At 42.5% G+C, this 13,583-nt stretch overlaps 1 protein-coding gene across 4 annotated transcripts in view; it reads left to right on the plus strand.

The window, feature by feature from the left end:
* Positions 1 to 13,361, plus strand: part of RPS6KA2 (ribosomal protein S6 kinase A2) — a 313,952-nt gene extending 300,591 nt beyond the window's left edge. For 3 of the 4 annotated variants that reach the window (XM_087775453.1, XM_087775452.1, XM_009471096.2), the window contains 4 exons: positions 3,243 to 3,319; positions 5,809 to 5,926; positions 7,083 to 7,220; positions 7,590 to 13,361. In XM_087775453.1, the coding sequence (XP_087631579.1) occupies positions 3,243 to 3,319; positions 5,809 to 5,926; positions 7,083 to 7,220; positions 7,590 to 7,715 (459 nt within the window). In that variant the 3' untranslated portion in view covers positions 7,716 to 13,361. The remainder of the gene's footprint in view (positions 1 to 3,242; positions 3,320 to 5,808; positions 5,927 to 7,082; positions 7,221 to 7,589) is intronic. The other variant, XR_015708357.1, reaches the window with a different exon arrangement.
* The last annotated feature ends 222 nt before the right edge of the window (positions 13,362 to 13,583 follow it).

Below are 13,583 nucleotides of genomic sequence, written 5' to 3' on the forward strand. Positions count from 1 at the left end.
AGTATAAATTCAAAGCAGATTTTTTTCAGTAAAAAATCTTCCATTGCCAAGACAGATTGGTTTGTTATTTTATTGCTGTTTGGTTGGGTTTTCATTTTAGAAACTGGAATGAGCTGTTTAAAATTCATCAAAATAAGTAAAGAAAGTTCTGTGGCACCACAGCAGTTCAATTTCTAAACCAAAAAAATAATCATGTTTGCAAGATTTAAAGCACTGAGATTTTCTCCAAGATACAATGCGCTTAAAATAGGTGTAGCTATTTTTCATGGTGGGCTATTTTGTATAGTGTCTGTAATCACAAATGTTGCCAGCCCAATGCAGTTTCAGATCAGACTCTTCTGATTTGAACTGAAAGCAGAAATCATGCTCCCAGATGTTTGTGATGAGTAAGACAGGTCCTGCAAATGCAGGAAACGTTAGAGATCAACTGAAACATTATCAGAACTGGCAGAGAGCTTACATAAAGCCTTAAGTGGTTTTACATTTTACCTGTGATATAATGCTGCCCTCCAGCCTAGACTTGACTTTCACGTTCCCTGTCTGAGCCCTGCTGCGACGTCTGCCATACGCCCAGGAAACTAAACAAGGCGGCAGAAAGTCAGCTGAGCTGATGACACAAGAGGAGAGTGGCGGATGAAGGATGACATGTTTGCCCGCTTGAATCTTGCTTTATTTTGGAAACAGTTAATTTGGGGTTTAGATGAGAGCATCAGCAAAGATGAAGGCGCTCTGAGAGAAAGAGGCAGGCTGCCACCTGGTGCGAGTCATGCTGTGTGCAGGGAGAGAAGATCGAGGCTGGGACGGGAGGCAAAACGCAGCCTGCGCTTTCCCTGCGGATGTGGTAGAGTCCTTTTGGATAAAGCAAATTATTTTATTCTGCAGTTCTCCTCCAAAATCCGTGAAGAACTATTGTTTTGGCATTTGAAATGATGAGATTGTTTATTAGCTTTCGTACCCATATGCATCCCTGCTTGTGTCACAGCTGAGAAAAGCCCATATTTGTAACATTATTAATCCAATAAATCAAAGCCTATAGAAATAAAAGGGGGTTGGATAAACATCTGAGCCATTATCAGAACTGGATGAACCCAGAGGAATTTTATGACGATAACGCCCTGCCATGTGTGGAGCTAAGAACCAGCTCATGCATGTATTTCAGATCCCACCAAATTCTCTTTTAGGGTGACCTAGACTCCTTCACGGGTGGTAAATTCTTCAGCATCCGTTAGAGTAGGACACCAGTGCATCTTTTGCAAAGCTCTTTCCCTGACTGATTTGTTTCTAAGACGGATGGCTGTTCCGGTTTGATAATATCCGCCCCCTAGCTCAAACACTAATCTTTTTGGCCAAACTTTCCAACAGTTGCTCCTGCCAGCCCAGTGTTCTCACGTTAACCACAGTTGCACAGACCTGCTGGAGACGTTTTCAAGTAGCAGTGACGCTAACTGGTAACTCTCACTAGATCTTGTTGTTATCCATGGGGTAAAGTTGTTGTCGATAAAAAGTAATTCCCAACAAAGCTTTCCCTAGACACTGGCACAGAGGGAATGCCCTTGTTATCTAGCAGCGTTCTTGCAAACTGAATGACAGCACACAGCGACACCTGCCCATCGTTTTGGAGTTGTGTAAGCATTTGCTTAATACCCTGCTCCACTAAACATCATCACTGCCCCATTTTTGTATCATTTGCCTTGGACTAGATTGTCCTTGGTTACTGGAGGAAAACAGGGATGGCAATGAAAATGTAACTGTTCAAGAAGCAACGAGAATGGCCACACCAAAAGATAAATGTTGGGTATTCAGTCTCACAGGTGAAGCAAGAAGCGACTGACTTTGTCAAATAGCAAAGAAGTTTTTCCCATAAAAACTAACATTAACAGAGGGGGAATGAATGCAGAACTAAAGAAACAGAAACAATTAAAACAGCCAGGACATGTATATATGATGTGCAGGAGGGAGAGGCAGAAGCAGGATTGTATCGGTTTTGTCAACAGGAGGAAATGCGGCTTTTTCTTTGTTTTTTTTCGAGGTAGCAAATGTTCGCTCAGCAGCATACCTGGCAGATGGTTGCTTTACCACTCATCATTTGTAAAATCTGTCGAGGCAACATTTTCTGAAACTATTTTTTCCTAGCAATGCTTGGTCTTTTCTGTGATAGACTTCAGATAGCTGAAATCACTCCTGGGTAATAAGGCTGCAGGTCAGAGAAAGACTTGCTGAATTTGTACATTCCTTTTTCATGTGCTTTGCAAAAAATTAATGTATCTACTGATCCATCAGAAGGGGACAAAACTCTCCTTGTGTGTCAGAACTGAATAAACAGAAGCTTAGTTTACTTTTACAAGCAAATGGAAGATCTGGAGGTGGTCCTTGGGCTTTTCTGAGCCAAACAGAAACAAAGTTCTCCTAATCTCAGCAATGCTGCCTCAGTTGGTGACTTCACTTTCATTTGGACCTGCACTTACTCAAATAGGCATTTCTTCTTGTACACATTATCATAAATGTAATCCAGATTTTACCCTTACTGTTGTAACTCACCATCCTGTACCAACATTGAACCTACTGGTCAGATCTCTGCTGAGTACCATAGGTCTTGCTTTTCCCATAGGGAAAAGGGATCAAGTTTTAGCCTATTATCTGTTAAATCCAGTCTAAATGTGGCCACTTTTCTTAATACAGAAGTAAGATAAGAATAAGCTTTTTACCTTTGTAGTTGTCATGCTTCTTTACTAGTCTAACATTAGGTATGCACTAATGTGCATCCATTTGTTGTATCAAATCCAAACTGACTTCAGACATGCTTATGACTATCACTCAGCCCTACATTTGTTGCATTCACAGTGTCCTTAGTAACTCTTATGTTAGGAACACACATTTTTAAGTATTAATGAGCTTTTTTTAAGAAACATTTTAAAACATTGAAATGTTGTTCTGCTTTCCTGTGTGTCAGATGGTCAGAGAGGCTCCTAGAGCCTCCAACAAACTGCACTCATCTCTGTCGCTGTGGAGGTGACAGCTGGACTGGGCTTGAACACTGACCAGCTCGCTCCAGCCTGGGCTTCACCTTGCTCCACACCACTACTGAACATTTCGCTCCTGAGGCAGCCACCTGTTCAAGCCAGATATGCGGTTAAGCCCTGGAAATGTCAGCAGATACAACCACTAATCAGTGCTTTTTGAAGACCAGAAGCTAAAAATTCAGGGATGCAGATTAACCTGTTTTCGTCTCTCTCTTCACATAGGTCCTTAAACGCCAAGGTTACGATGCAGCTTGTGATATCTGGAGCTTGGGGATCCTACTGTACACCATGTTGGCAGGGTGAGTGAAGAAGTTTTCCTAGAGCAGCAGTCTCCAGTGGGCTCAGCACTTCAGCACTGATTAAGCCAGAAAGGAGTCACAGATAGAGACAGCAAACTGCCTGGCCTCCTTTGAGCAATGTGCTGTTGTATGAGGCAAGAAAATAGATGACAAGACATAGAATTAGAATAAGTTTTTCCAGAATGCATAAATATCTTTGACACTTTACAAGTTGTTTAGGTTTTTAACAGCCTGTGCCTGTAAGCGTTCACTGAGACCTAGACTCCCAAAAGGCTCACTCACCACTTAAGCAGTGTGAAAGTTTTACACTAGGAGAGGAGTGTAGGAGTATGAAGAGCCATATCATGTTCACCTTATCCATAAGAGGATGTTCATTTCTATTAATACATGTATTCTCTTCAATTTCATTCCTCTTCTACTGTTGTTGTTATCGAGGTATCTGAACGCCTTTAAAGACTCAAAAAAAAACCCCAAACATAGTTTTCAGATGCTATTTGAAAAATATGCTGCAGAAAGGACAGAAAGCAAATGAACAGACCAGCAAGAACAGCAACAGGCAGCAGGAAATTTTGGGAGGTACTTGGCTAAAAAACCCCTACCAATGCATTGGCTAAAGTTAAATATTGACACAAGAAGACCCAGAGAAAGAGACAGATTGAAATAAGCAGTGAGGGACAGGAATAAGATGCACTGGGGTGAATGAGAAACACAGTGCGCAAACCCAATCTGGAGTTATTAGGCTCTTGAATTTCCTTTCTCTTGCTGGCTGCAGGGTATGGTATGTGCACATTTATCGTACCTAAGTGCAGCTTGAAACTTTTCAGTGACCTCTCACAGCTCTTTAATGTGCTTCATGATCATTCACCTGTGGCAAGAAGCTTGGATTCATTCCTAGATTTATACAGAAAACAAAGAGTTGGACCTTACCTTTCTGTTATTCATGTCTCTTGCCTCATGGATTGTAAAAAAGGTGCCAGGAGTTTCTATCCCATCTATTTTGTTCCTGAATACAAATGTGTTCACCATTAGCTGAAATATATTGTGACTTTCTGGGGCAGTCTCGAAGTCTGCTGGGATCTCCAAAACCCTGTTTCTGTTTGGCTAATGCCATAGATTTGCAGTGATACACAACCAGAATCAGTACACTAAAATCAATGCGATTTAGTCGCATTTGTTTAGCTGATGATATTAAAAATGCTTCTTTTTTAAATGTGGAAAAAAATCCAAATATATTTGAATCTGAAATACAAATTGCACAAGTTAGCGGATATTAAATTTGCCAACAAGTGCTATTAACTTGTATCTCACTTTTCTCTGCACTTACAAGAGAAAGTAAGAGCGATGCAAACAGTTGAGAAGTGCTGACTTTTTAGGTGCCACCACTGCATTTAGGGATGATCTTGTTCTTCCTTGCCAGAGTAGAGTCAGTAAGAACTGACTATTATTGCAGCCAGGATTTTATTCTCCTCCCATCATCACTATGAACAGAGAGGGCTCAGACAGCCCGGACTAGGAGCACAAGCCTGGGATCCTGTTAATGCAGGTAGTGACAGACTTTGGAGTTTAAGCCAGTCTTTAACTCTTAGTGCATCCCTCTTGATAGTTATAGATTGCAATAATATTATGTATCTCTTTGGGCTGAACTTCTGTGAAATCTGAAATGTTTTTGAAAATTAGAAAAACAGCATGTGGAATTGAGCATGCTATTAGAAACCAGGTGGGATAGGAAGCTGTGGCCAAACCAACTGTTTAACGATCTAAAAACCAAACTGGCAAGTTTTCAGAAGAGAAAAGACAGATGGAAGGAAAAGTATAAAAATCTCAGATACCCACTTCTAAACCTACACAGCCGTTCAGGATCACAGAGTAAAATTTCACCTGGTAGATTTTAGTCAGCTGCAAAAATCACTTGTCACTTGATGAAGACAAAAAGTGTGCCGTCTGCATGTGACACTAAACCTGGGTGCATGTTACTAGCAATTTCTTACTGGCTAGATCAGGAAGATTTTAAATAACCTATTGCAGATCATTTGTTTTGCCCAACAGACTTGCACATTACGGTTAACAAAGCACTGCAAAATCGATTATAAAAGGTTCTTTTTTCTTTTCCTTTTTTCTGTTTCAGATCCTAATTTTTCTCTTTTATTATTTTTGTCCTTTCTTGCCATTATCAAGGCACTTCTGTTGGCAATAAAGCAGAGTTAAAACAATTAAAGAGGTAAAAACCTGTCTATTTTTTAAAAAGCATATTTCATTCCTAAAAAATGAGAACAGAACAAAAATTTTTAAAAAACGTTAAGGAATCAGTCTTTTCCTCTGCAGAACAACTTAATATGAGGAACCACCGGACTGCATAGTTTGAGTGAAAATGAAGCAGCGATGTCTGTGGTCCATTCTGGAACTTGTTGTAATCAGTGGCAGTTAGCAGGAGATTCTAGAAATCACATATATGCAAATTACACTGTATTTTTTTCTGTTTTTTTAAATAGGTTCACTCCTTTTGCAAATGGACCAGATGACACCCCAGAGGAGATTCTGGCCAGGATTGGCAGTGGCAAATATGCACTTACAGGAGGAAACTGGGATTCAGTATCTGATACTGCAAAGGTCAGTGAAAACTTTCTCAATTTTTTTTTCTTGGTCTCTGAAATGGGCTTGCAGCCTGCAATTGTAACAAACTTAAGAGAGAGATAGTCAGAAGGGTTATTTCTCAGTGCCTCATGAAATAAAAGCTTGCTTCTTTATGTTTCTATCACTCCACATGAAATAGTGTGTCAGGAATTTTGGTAGTTTATTTCATTAAACTAAGGCATAATATAGCAGCATCAATTGTGAATGCTCTCGAGATTTAAATAGCACAGAACTATGTTTTGGTGCAGCTGAACTTTTAAAAGAAGTGTAAGGTAGTTTATGCCACAAATTCATGGTCTATATGTGAATCACCTTTTTGCTCCTCAAAGTTAACCAGGAGCAGTCAGTTTACAACTAGCATTTTTAACTCCTGTACAGTTCACAGTTTAGGCTGCCCATCTATCACAAAGCATGGAAACCCCAGGAGATAAAACCAATCTGGTGCTGAGATTTTTGGGCATGAAGCTGTGCACTGGTCTATGACACAGGTAGATGGGCAGGAAAGCTGGCAAGCTTCCAGTTGCCTGGTATTAATCAGAAACTTTGACAGGATTTAGAGGTTCCTGCAAGAGATTTCAGTTTTAGCAACTGACAGTATCCGATGGAAGAACATTGATATATCCCACCACAAAGCTGCAAGCAATCCTAGTAACGTACTCGTCTTGCTACCAACACCTATAAGCCTCACAATGAATTTTTTAGCAGATGTCCAGTTTTAAAATTAAAATGTTCAGACATGGTAGAACTGATCTCATTGAATTTTAGTCACCTGAATGCTAGATTTCTATTCTAAGCTTCTCTTGTAAGCATGCGTTGGAGTCAGTGAGGAGATGCCTCCTGTCTAGGTGGAGTTTATCACCCCTATAAGGTCACCAGTAATTAACGCTCCCTCAGTAAGCTGAATACCCTCCATATTATCTTTTGACTGGATTATCAACCGAGAGTTGAACATTACACTTGAAAATTTTGGAGATCAGACTTTATACTTAAAAAATATAAAGCATATCTAAAGTGCATCCCTCTCTCCATTGGACATGCTGGTGATGACACTGCCACCAGGAAGATCTTTGTAAAACCCACACTGCTATTAATCAGTTTTTCCCTTTTACTGTTTTCTTCCTCTTAAACCCAGGACATTGTGTCAAAGATGCTTCACGTAGACCCTCACCAGCGCCTCACAGCAGTCCAAGTCCTAAGACATCCATGGATAGTGAACAGGGAGTATCTGTCTCAAAACCAACTCAGCAGACAGGATGTTCACCTGGTGAAGGTACATCTAACGCCCTGCCTCTTCCTTCCTTGCAGAATGAGCTGTCATTTGTGTAAATGGGAAGATTACTTGCCACAGAGACCAAATTTAATATGGCACCATGTTAACAGTAAAGATTTTTTACTTGTCACCTGCTCGATGTTTTTAACTTCCAGCTGCATTGTAATGGCCTGGTGGGACTCTGTGCATGTACTGCCACCACTGTGAATCAGAGACACCCCAGCTGTCTGCCAGCCTAAATGTTGTTATCGTTTCATGGAAATCGTCCGTGCATGTCCTTTTTTTCAGGAGATTGAATAGGGAGAGGGAGGTGAAAAGCATCAAAGAACTGAATTTCAGCCCAGCATTTTCTCTTTCTCTATTTTACAGGGTGCAATGGCAGCCACTTACTTTGCTTTAAACAGAGCACCTCAAGCACCAAGGCTGGAGCCTGTATTGTCCTCCAGCCTGGCTCAGCGGAGGGGCATGAAAAGACTTACTTCTACCAGGTTGTAGCAGTACCCCCAAAAGGCCTCTTTGAAAACCCACAGTTTATTATTTGAGAGATTCATCTTTACTTGGCTAGCAGAACTTTTTTGGACAACCTGCACATGAAATTGCCAGAACTAGCAGAAGCCCAGCGTAAGGCAAAGTTCTCCTTTGCTCCGTCATTTCTTTTACATTCCAGCTAGGGTCCCGAGTTTAACAACTTCACAAAGATGTGCCAATTTTGCCAGTAGCTCTGTTTCCTTACTGAGATAAAGCCAAATAAAGTAGGTGTGCTCCATCCTTCCCATCCTAGGAAATACTATTTTTGAGTCCTTAAGATGTTCCATGGGGACACTGTTTTCATTTTGTTTCTCAAGAAAAGCACTTTTTGCTATGAAGAACGCAGTTGGGTTTGAATGTTTTCAGCTGTTCCAGGATGCGTCATGATGAAGTGGCTCAGCTGGTCACCAGTAGACATCTACTGATCTCCACTCACTCCAGGAAGAGTGAAGGCTGCAGAGACACATGAATAATACCTTACTTGAAATAAGTGCTATACAACATGAAGGAAAGAGAGCTGTCGGAAGTGGAAGTACCTTCTGATTTCAAGAAATCTTTTGCACTTTGCCCCTGCCCTCTCTGGAGCGAAGCTAGCATCGCTCAAGGAGCGTGTGCCACCACCCCTGACTTACTCAGTCTCCGAGAGCAGAAAACCTCTCAGAAACCCAGTCCTCTGAGGAAATTATTGGGTCTTACGAGACTGCGGGAAAGCATTCACATAAAACAGTTTGAGCAGGAGCCTGTGGATCAGGGGAGAAAAAGGTGTCTGGTCTCCGCCAGTAAGCAGGCGGTCTGAGAGGACTAGGTGAGGGGGAACCAAGCAGAGGCAGGGAGTGGCACGGGTGACTTTGAGAAGTAGGCAAAAAGACCCGTGGCAGTGTGGTGGGGAGTACTGCCAAAGGGAACTAGCGTGCACGTGCTTGGGGGGGCAAACTGGGACTCCCTTTGAAAGCGAGGGATGGTCCCTCTTCAGCGGCTGGTACAGAAGAGGGTGGGTGGGCAGCTGAGCTGCCGAGGGGCCTGGTGGGTCGGTGCAGCCGTCCTCCCACGCCGTCACCGACTCTGCTCACAGAGACCGGTTGTGGCGGGCCAGAGTGCCACCCTGGAGCAAGCGAGGCCATTTCCAGTCATTGCTCCCTGCCCTTCCTTGGCTGCTCACCCAAATCCGCCTCCGTCACCCAGCGTTTCATGTCCCTGGCTGGCTGTTCTGCTCTAGCAGAGCTAAATTCTCTGTGCCACGTGTGTGTGCAGAGAGTACCCACTTCTGAAGAGTCCAGCTAACTCTGTTACAAGCTTTAATAATAATAAATTATGAGGAGAAACAGGAGGATGCTCTGCTTTATATTTATATAAATATGTACATGTCTATTTATATACATATAAAACAAAAGTTCTGTACCCTAATACCTGGATTTTCTAGGTTCAGGGAAAGAAAACTTTGTTGAAACAGTCTCAGCAGAACGGACCTTTTTTCTCATTCCCTGATTTCAAAGAAAGTGAGGAAGGTTTGTGGTGCCGGATGTGAACTATTTTTTTATTCTTTTTCTTACCCATCTTGGCTTATGGTGGTCACAAGCTGACCAGGATTCTTCTTTATACTGCTTTTGTTAATTTTTGTTTTCCAAGTAAATTTTGTCACCTCAGATGCTTTGTGGAAAAAGCTAATGTGCTGTGTTGGCTTTTTTTCTGTTGTGATGGGAAAAAAAGAAAAATGTGAACACGGAGCTTCATATGCTAGAGATGGTAACTTTTCCTTGCTGGGTAGTATGTGCATCTCGGTGCTGAACTGGAATTACCAGATCATTGCCTCAGAGTGTCCAAGGGAACAAGGAGTTGCATTTGCTATAGCAATATGCTTCCTAAAACTCTCTCTGTTCCAATGTTGACTGAACTTTGTTTGTTTGCATTAGTCTATTTTTAAATTTAAATTTATTCTTAATAATTTAAAAAGATATTTAATGTTCAGGTTTATGTGCTGTGCACAGAGGACTGCTGCAAAGCAGCTCTCCTTGAAGCCCTTCTCTTTTCTAGAATAAACAGTGCTGTGAAACTTCACACAGTGGCTGAATTGGCTTGGACTGACGTGTGCAAACACATGCAGAGGTGTGTCTATGGTTATGTACACAGCAGCCCTCATTCTCTCCTCCGGCTAAACTGTGCTCTGTATCAGCTTTTTGCTGTCTTTACACTTTTCCTCTTGTTAGAAGTTAAGTCTCATCTATTTCTGCTAGCAGCACACTGCGAGGCGAGACCACAGGGAGGGGATATCCCGGCTGATGCAGAAACGCTCTGGCCAGCCCTTTTTTCCCTGGAAGTGACTTCTATCCCGAAAGAAGGCAAGATGGGCACAAGGATGCTAAGGGCAACCTGGAGGGAGGGCTGGATTTTCTGGGGTCCCAGCTGATTTGTGCTGTTTCAAAAAAATGTATTTTTAATGGTCAGTGTAATTGTATTGTATATGGGCAGAAAGAGTGTTGTAAATATTATGTACAGTTTTTGTCTCCCCCTGAGATTTCCTGGTCATCTTTCATTGCTTCAGTTTGCTTTCTCTTCACTGCCATTGGAAAGAGTCTAATCCCCTCTTGATATACTCAGTCTTAATTCTTTGAGCATTTTGAGCATTTTTTTTAATCTGAATATTATTGTAGGCCAAGTTTAAAGGATGCTGCTCTTCCCAAAGTTTAATGGTTTGAATCTCTTCTTGATTTAGCTCTGCCTAACCTACCAGCTATCACCCTATTAACCATACAAGGTTTGGGCCACATACAGAATGATACATGTTGATGGTCATTAATTACTTTAGAAGCCTATAAGTTACATACAATGGGGTTTGCTTATTAAGATTTTGTTGTTAGTGCATCCAGATGTATGCACGTGTGTGTATATGTAAATACATACACAAAAAACGTGCTGTCCCAGCTTGTCCAAATGAGGATAGAAGTGTAGTCAGTGCTTGAGGTGATACTTAGAAGAGTTTTGTCTGCGGCGTTCTTGAAAATCTGTCATTGAAAACGGTAGTGGTTACCCTGGGTGTGGATAGGCAGCTGTGCCCATCCATGGAGAAAGCTGTCCCATCCAGCCTCCCCTCTGTCCCAGCTGTGCATCCCCACGCACCCCCAAGGCAGATCAGCCCCCTTCCCCAGGCTTGCCATGGGAGGTGCTCTTCTGAGGGTTTTCTGACCTGTTTCAGTCAAGATGAACCCAATTAAACCATTTCCACTGTCAGTCTTGCTGACCCAGCTCACTTGGACTGAAATACAATCAGCAAATCCAAGGGACAGTCACTCGTGGCAGGGGGGGAGGAACACCCCATTGGCACTCATTATTTCAGATTGATAACACCCGCTGCTTCCCCAGCCCAGCTGGATCCAGGCGAAGATGCATGGCCATGGCCTAATTACTGCTACGGCTGCTTTTATACCAGCATCTCCTTTCCAGTCTCCTCACTACAGTACAGCTCAGCAATAAGCATTTATTCTTTCTAGGAGACAACTTAACTGAAAAAGGCTTAGCCTCTCTCTTCTCTGTCTCTCTCTCTCTCTCTCTTTACTAAAAGTTACGTTTAATTCCTGAAAGTCTAAAAATCACTTTGAATTAGGTCATACCATCTTGAAGGTTATTAGTCCACAAAGTGACCTAGTGCCTTAGGCTATTACAAATAGTATAGTTATATTTCTGAACCATCAAGGTGTGCAAAGCAGTGACCGTCCAAGGCATACTAACGTGTATCTGTCACAGATATACTCAGCTCATCTGGAGAGCCACTTCAAAAGCTGCTGTTCAGCTCAGTAGAGAGGAGTCCACCCAGCAAGGAGGAGGCATCTCCCCACACTTTGCAGAGCTGGACCCCACCTCTGCAGCTCCAGGACTTTGAAGAAGCCAAATAGTTCTGATGCAATGGGAAGAGTTGCACCAGTTTCTACACAGCACCACAGCTTGTGTATATGGCAAAGGTGTGGGAGATGCTGCTCAGAGGAAGAGCTGACCCCTGACCCCTGTCCCCCATTAATTTTTACTTGCTTAAAGTCTGTTTCATTTTTTCAAGCAAGTTTTAACAGCAGATAGCATTTATAAAGCCTGACTTTTTCAGCAAACCACAAGTGACCCTCACAGACACTTTGTAATTAATCCCTGTATCTGAAAAAAAAGGCCATCTGACAACAGATTTCAGAGCATCTTGAGCAGCTCCCTGAGGCTGCCCCTGGATCCTGGGGATAACCCAAGCAGACAGAGCTGGGAGAAGGACATCTTGTGTGACATGACATCATGACACAACATGGTATGTCATGCTCTCACAAAGTATAGATTGTGTGTCCCAGTGCTTCACCTAACCCTGGATATAATATTGGGACCTTCTCAGCCAGCCTTATGGTTGAATAGGTTTTGGACTGAGTCTGAAAGGGACAATAAATCTGTTGGCTTACAGGGTAGACCAGACTCTTTTAGAAATCGGTATGAATCTTTAAGGGACAGCCTGGTTTTGCCTTCTGTAGTGCAGTGCTCTCTCTAGCAACTTGTACCCAGCTCTAGTGCATCCGACTACATTTGCACCTTGGTCAAGTATGGCAATTGCTGTGTGTCTATGATATGAATTATGCCAGGGCTGGGATCATGCCCCAAGCCATGAGTGCCACAAGGGTTTCTTAAGCCACCGGTACACAGAGTTTATGCCAGTATATGCAAGTACTGATGCTAAAAAAGGCAGGGAGTCATTTTCTCTTGACCTCAGCTGCTCATCTGTCCTTTCGCACCTCCCTTATCCAGGTCACCATGAGGCAAAGCAAATGTTTGTGCGTCAGAACAAGCGGCTGGGGACAGCAGGAAGGCAACAGCGTCTTTTTTGCCAGCAGTGCTGTCAACACATTGGTGAGGCTACAACTTTGGTGTCGCCTCTCTCCCTCTGTTTCTGAGTTATGCTGAGCCAAGCTCAGGTGTGGCTCAGAGCCAGGGCAATAAACGATGGGATGTTTGTACAGCAACAGGTTACCAGTGCCAAGCTGTACACACAGAGAGGGAGGACAAGTCCAGGCTTCTGAAAATTCACCACAAGTTCACATAAACTCCCAGTAAACAGGAGGTGTAGGGCTGCAGATGACATGCCATGGGGAAATAAAGTTGACTGTGTGTATTTTTGCCACCACTGATCTTATAAAGAGAATAGAAAAAATCCTGGGGTTTGTTTTTAAATCACCCATTTTTACAGAGGAAATTACTGATTTTGTAGAGTGCTACAGCTTTCTAGATCCCTACCTAGTAGGAGTAAGGAAGACAAACATGGAAGGTAAAGCAGATTACTATAGCAGAAAAGGAGATATCTTAGCTTTCACCAGAAAATTCTATTCATTCAGGTGTTTTGAAGCGGTATCTTAAGATTAAGTGTAGCAAAAACGCCAAAGCAAATATTAGAAGCAAAGTTCTCCTGTTGAACATCTGCAGATGCTGCCTTTAAACAAGAGCCAAGTGAGCTCCAGGGTCACATGTCTGAATCCTAAAAGACAGGCAAACAGCACAGCTCGGCCAACCATCTCAGATACTGCTTACATTAATATAAAAATACCTAAAATAATGTTAATAAGATGCTTTAATACAGTTCATTAAAAAAAGGAAAATGCACGAGCCTGTTTTCTTTTTCTCTTTTGAAGTATATATCATAATCCTACAGAAGTGTGTAGTCATACTTCCTAGCTGACCCCACTCCTAAAACTCCGTATTGCCCTGAAACATTGCGGCTAAGCTGCGTCTGGTAGCTCGGTTCTTGTGTGAACACAGTCCCACACTCCCCCCTCCGTGTCTGCCCACAACGGGCACAAGCAGCAATTGCACCTCCTCTGGTAT

The sequence above is a fragment of the Nipponia nippon genome, unplaced genomic scaffold (genome assembly GCF_047370975.1).
Source record: "Nipponia nippon isolate SJK-2023a ecotype South Korea unplaced genomic scaffold, ASM4737097v1 scaffold_4, whole genome shotgun sequence".
Classification (NCBI taxonomy): Eukaryota; Metazoa; Chordata; class Aves; order Pelecaniformes; family Threskiornithidae; genus Nipponia; species Nipponia nippon.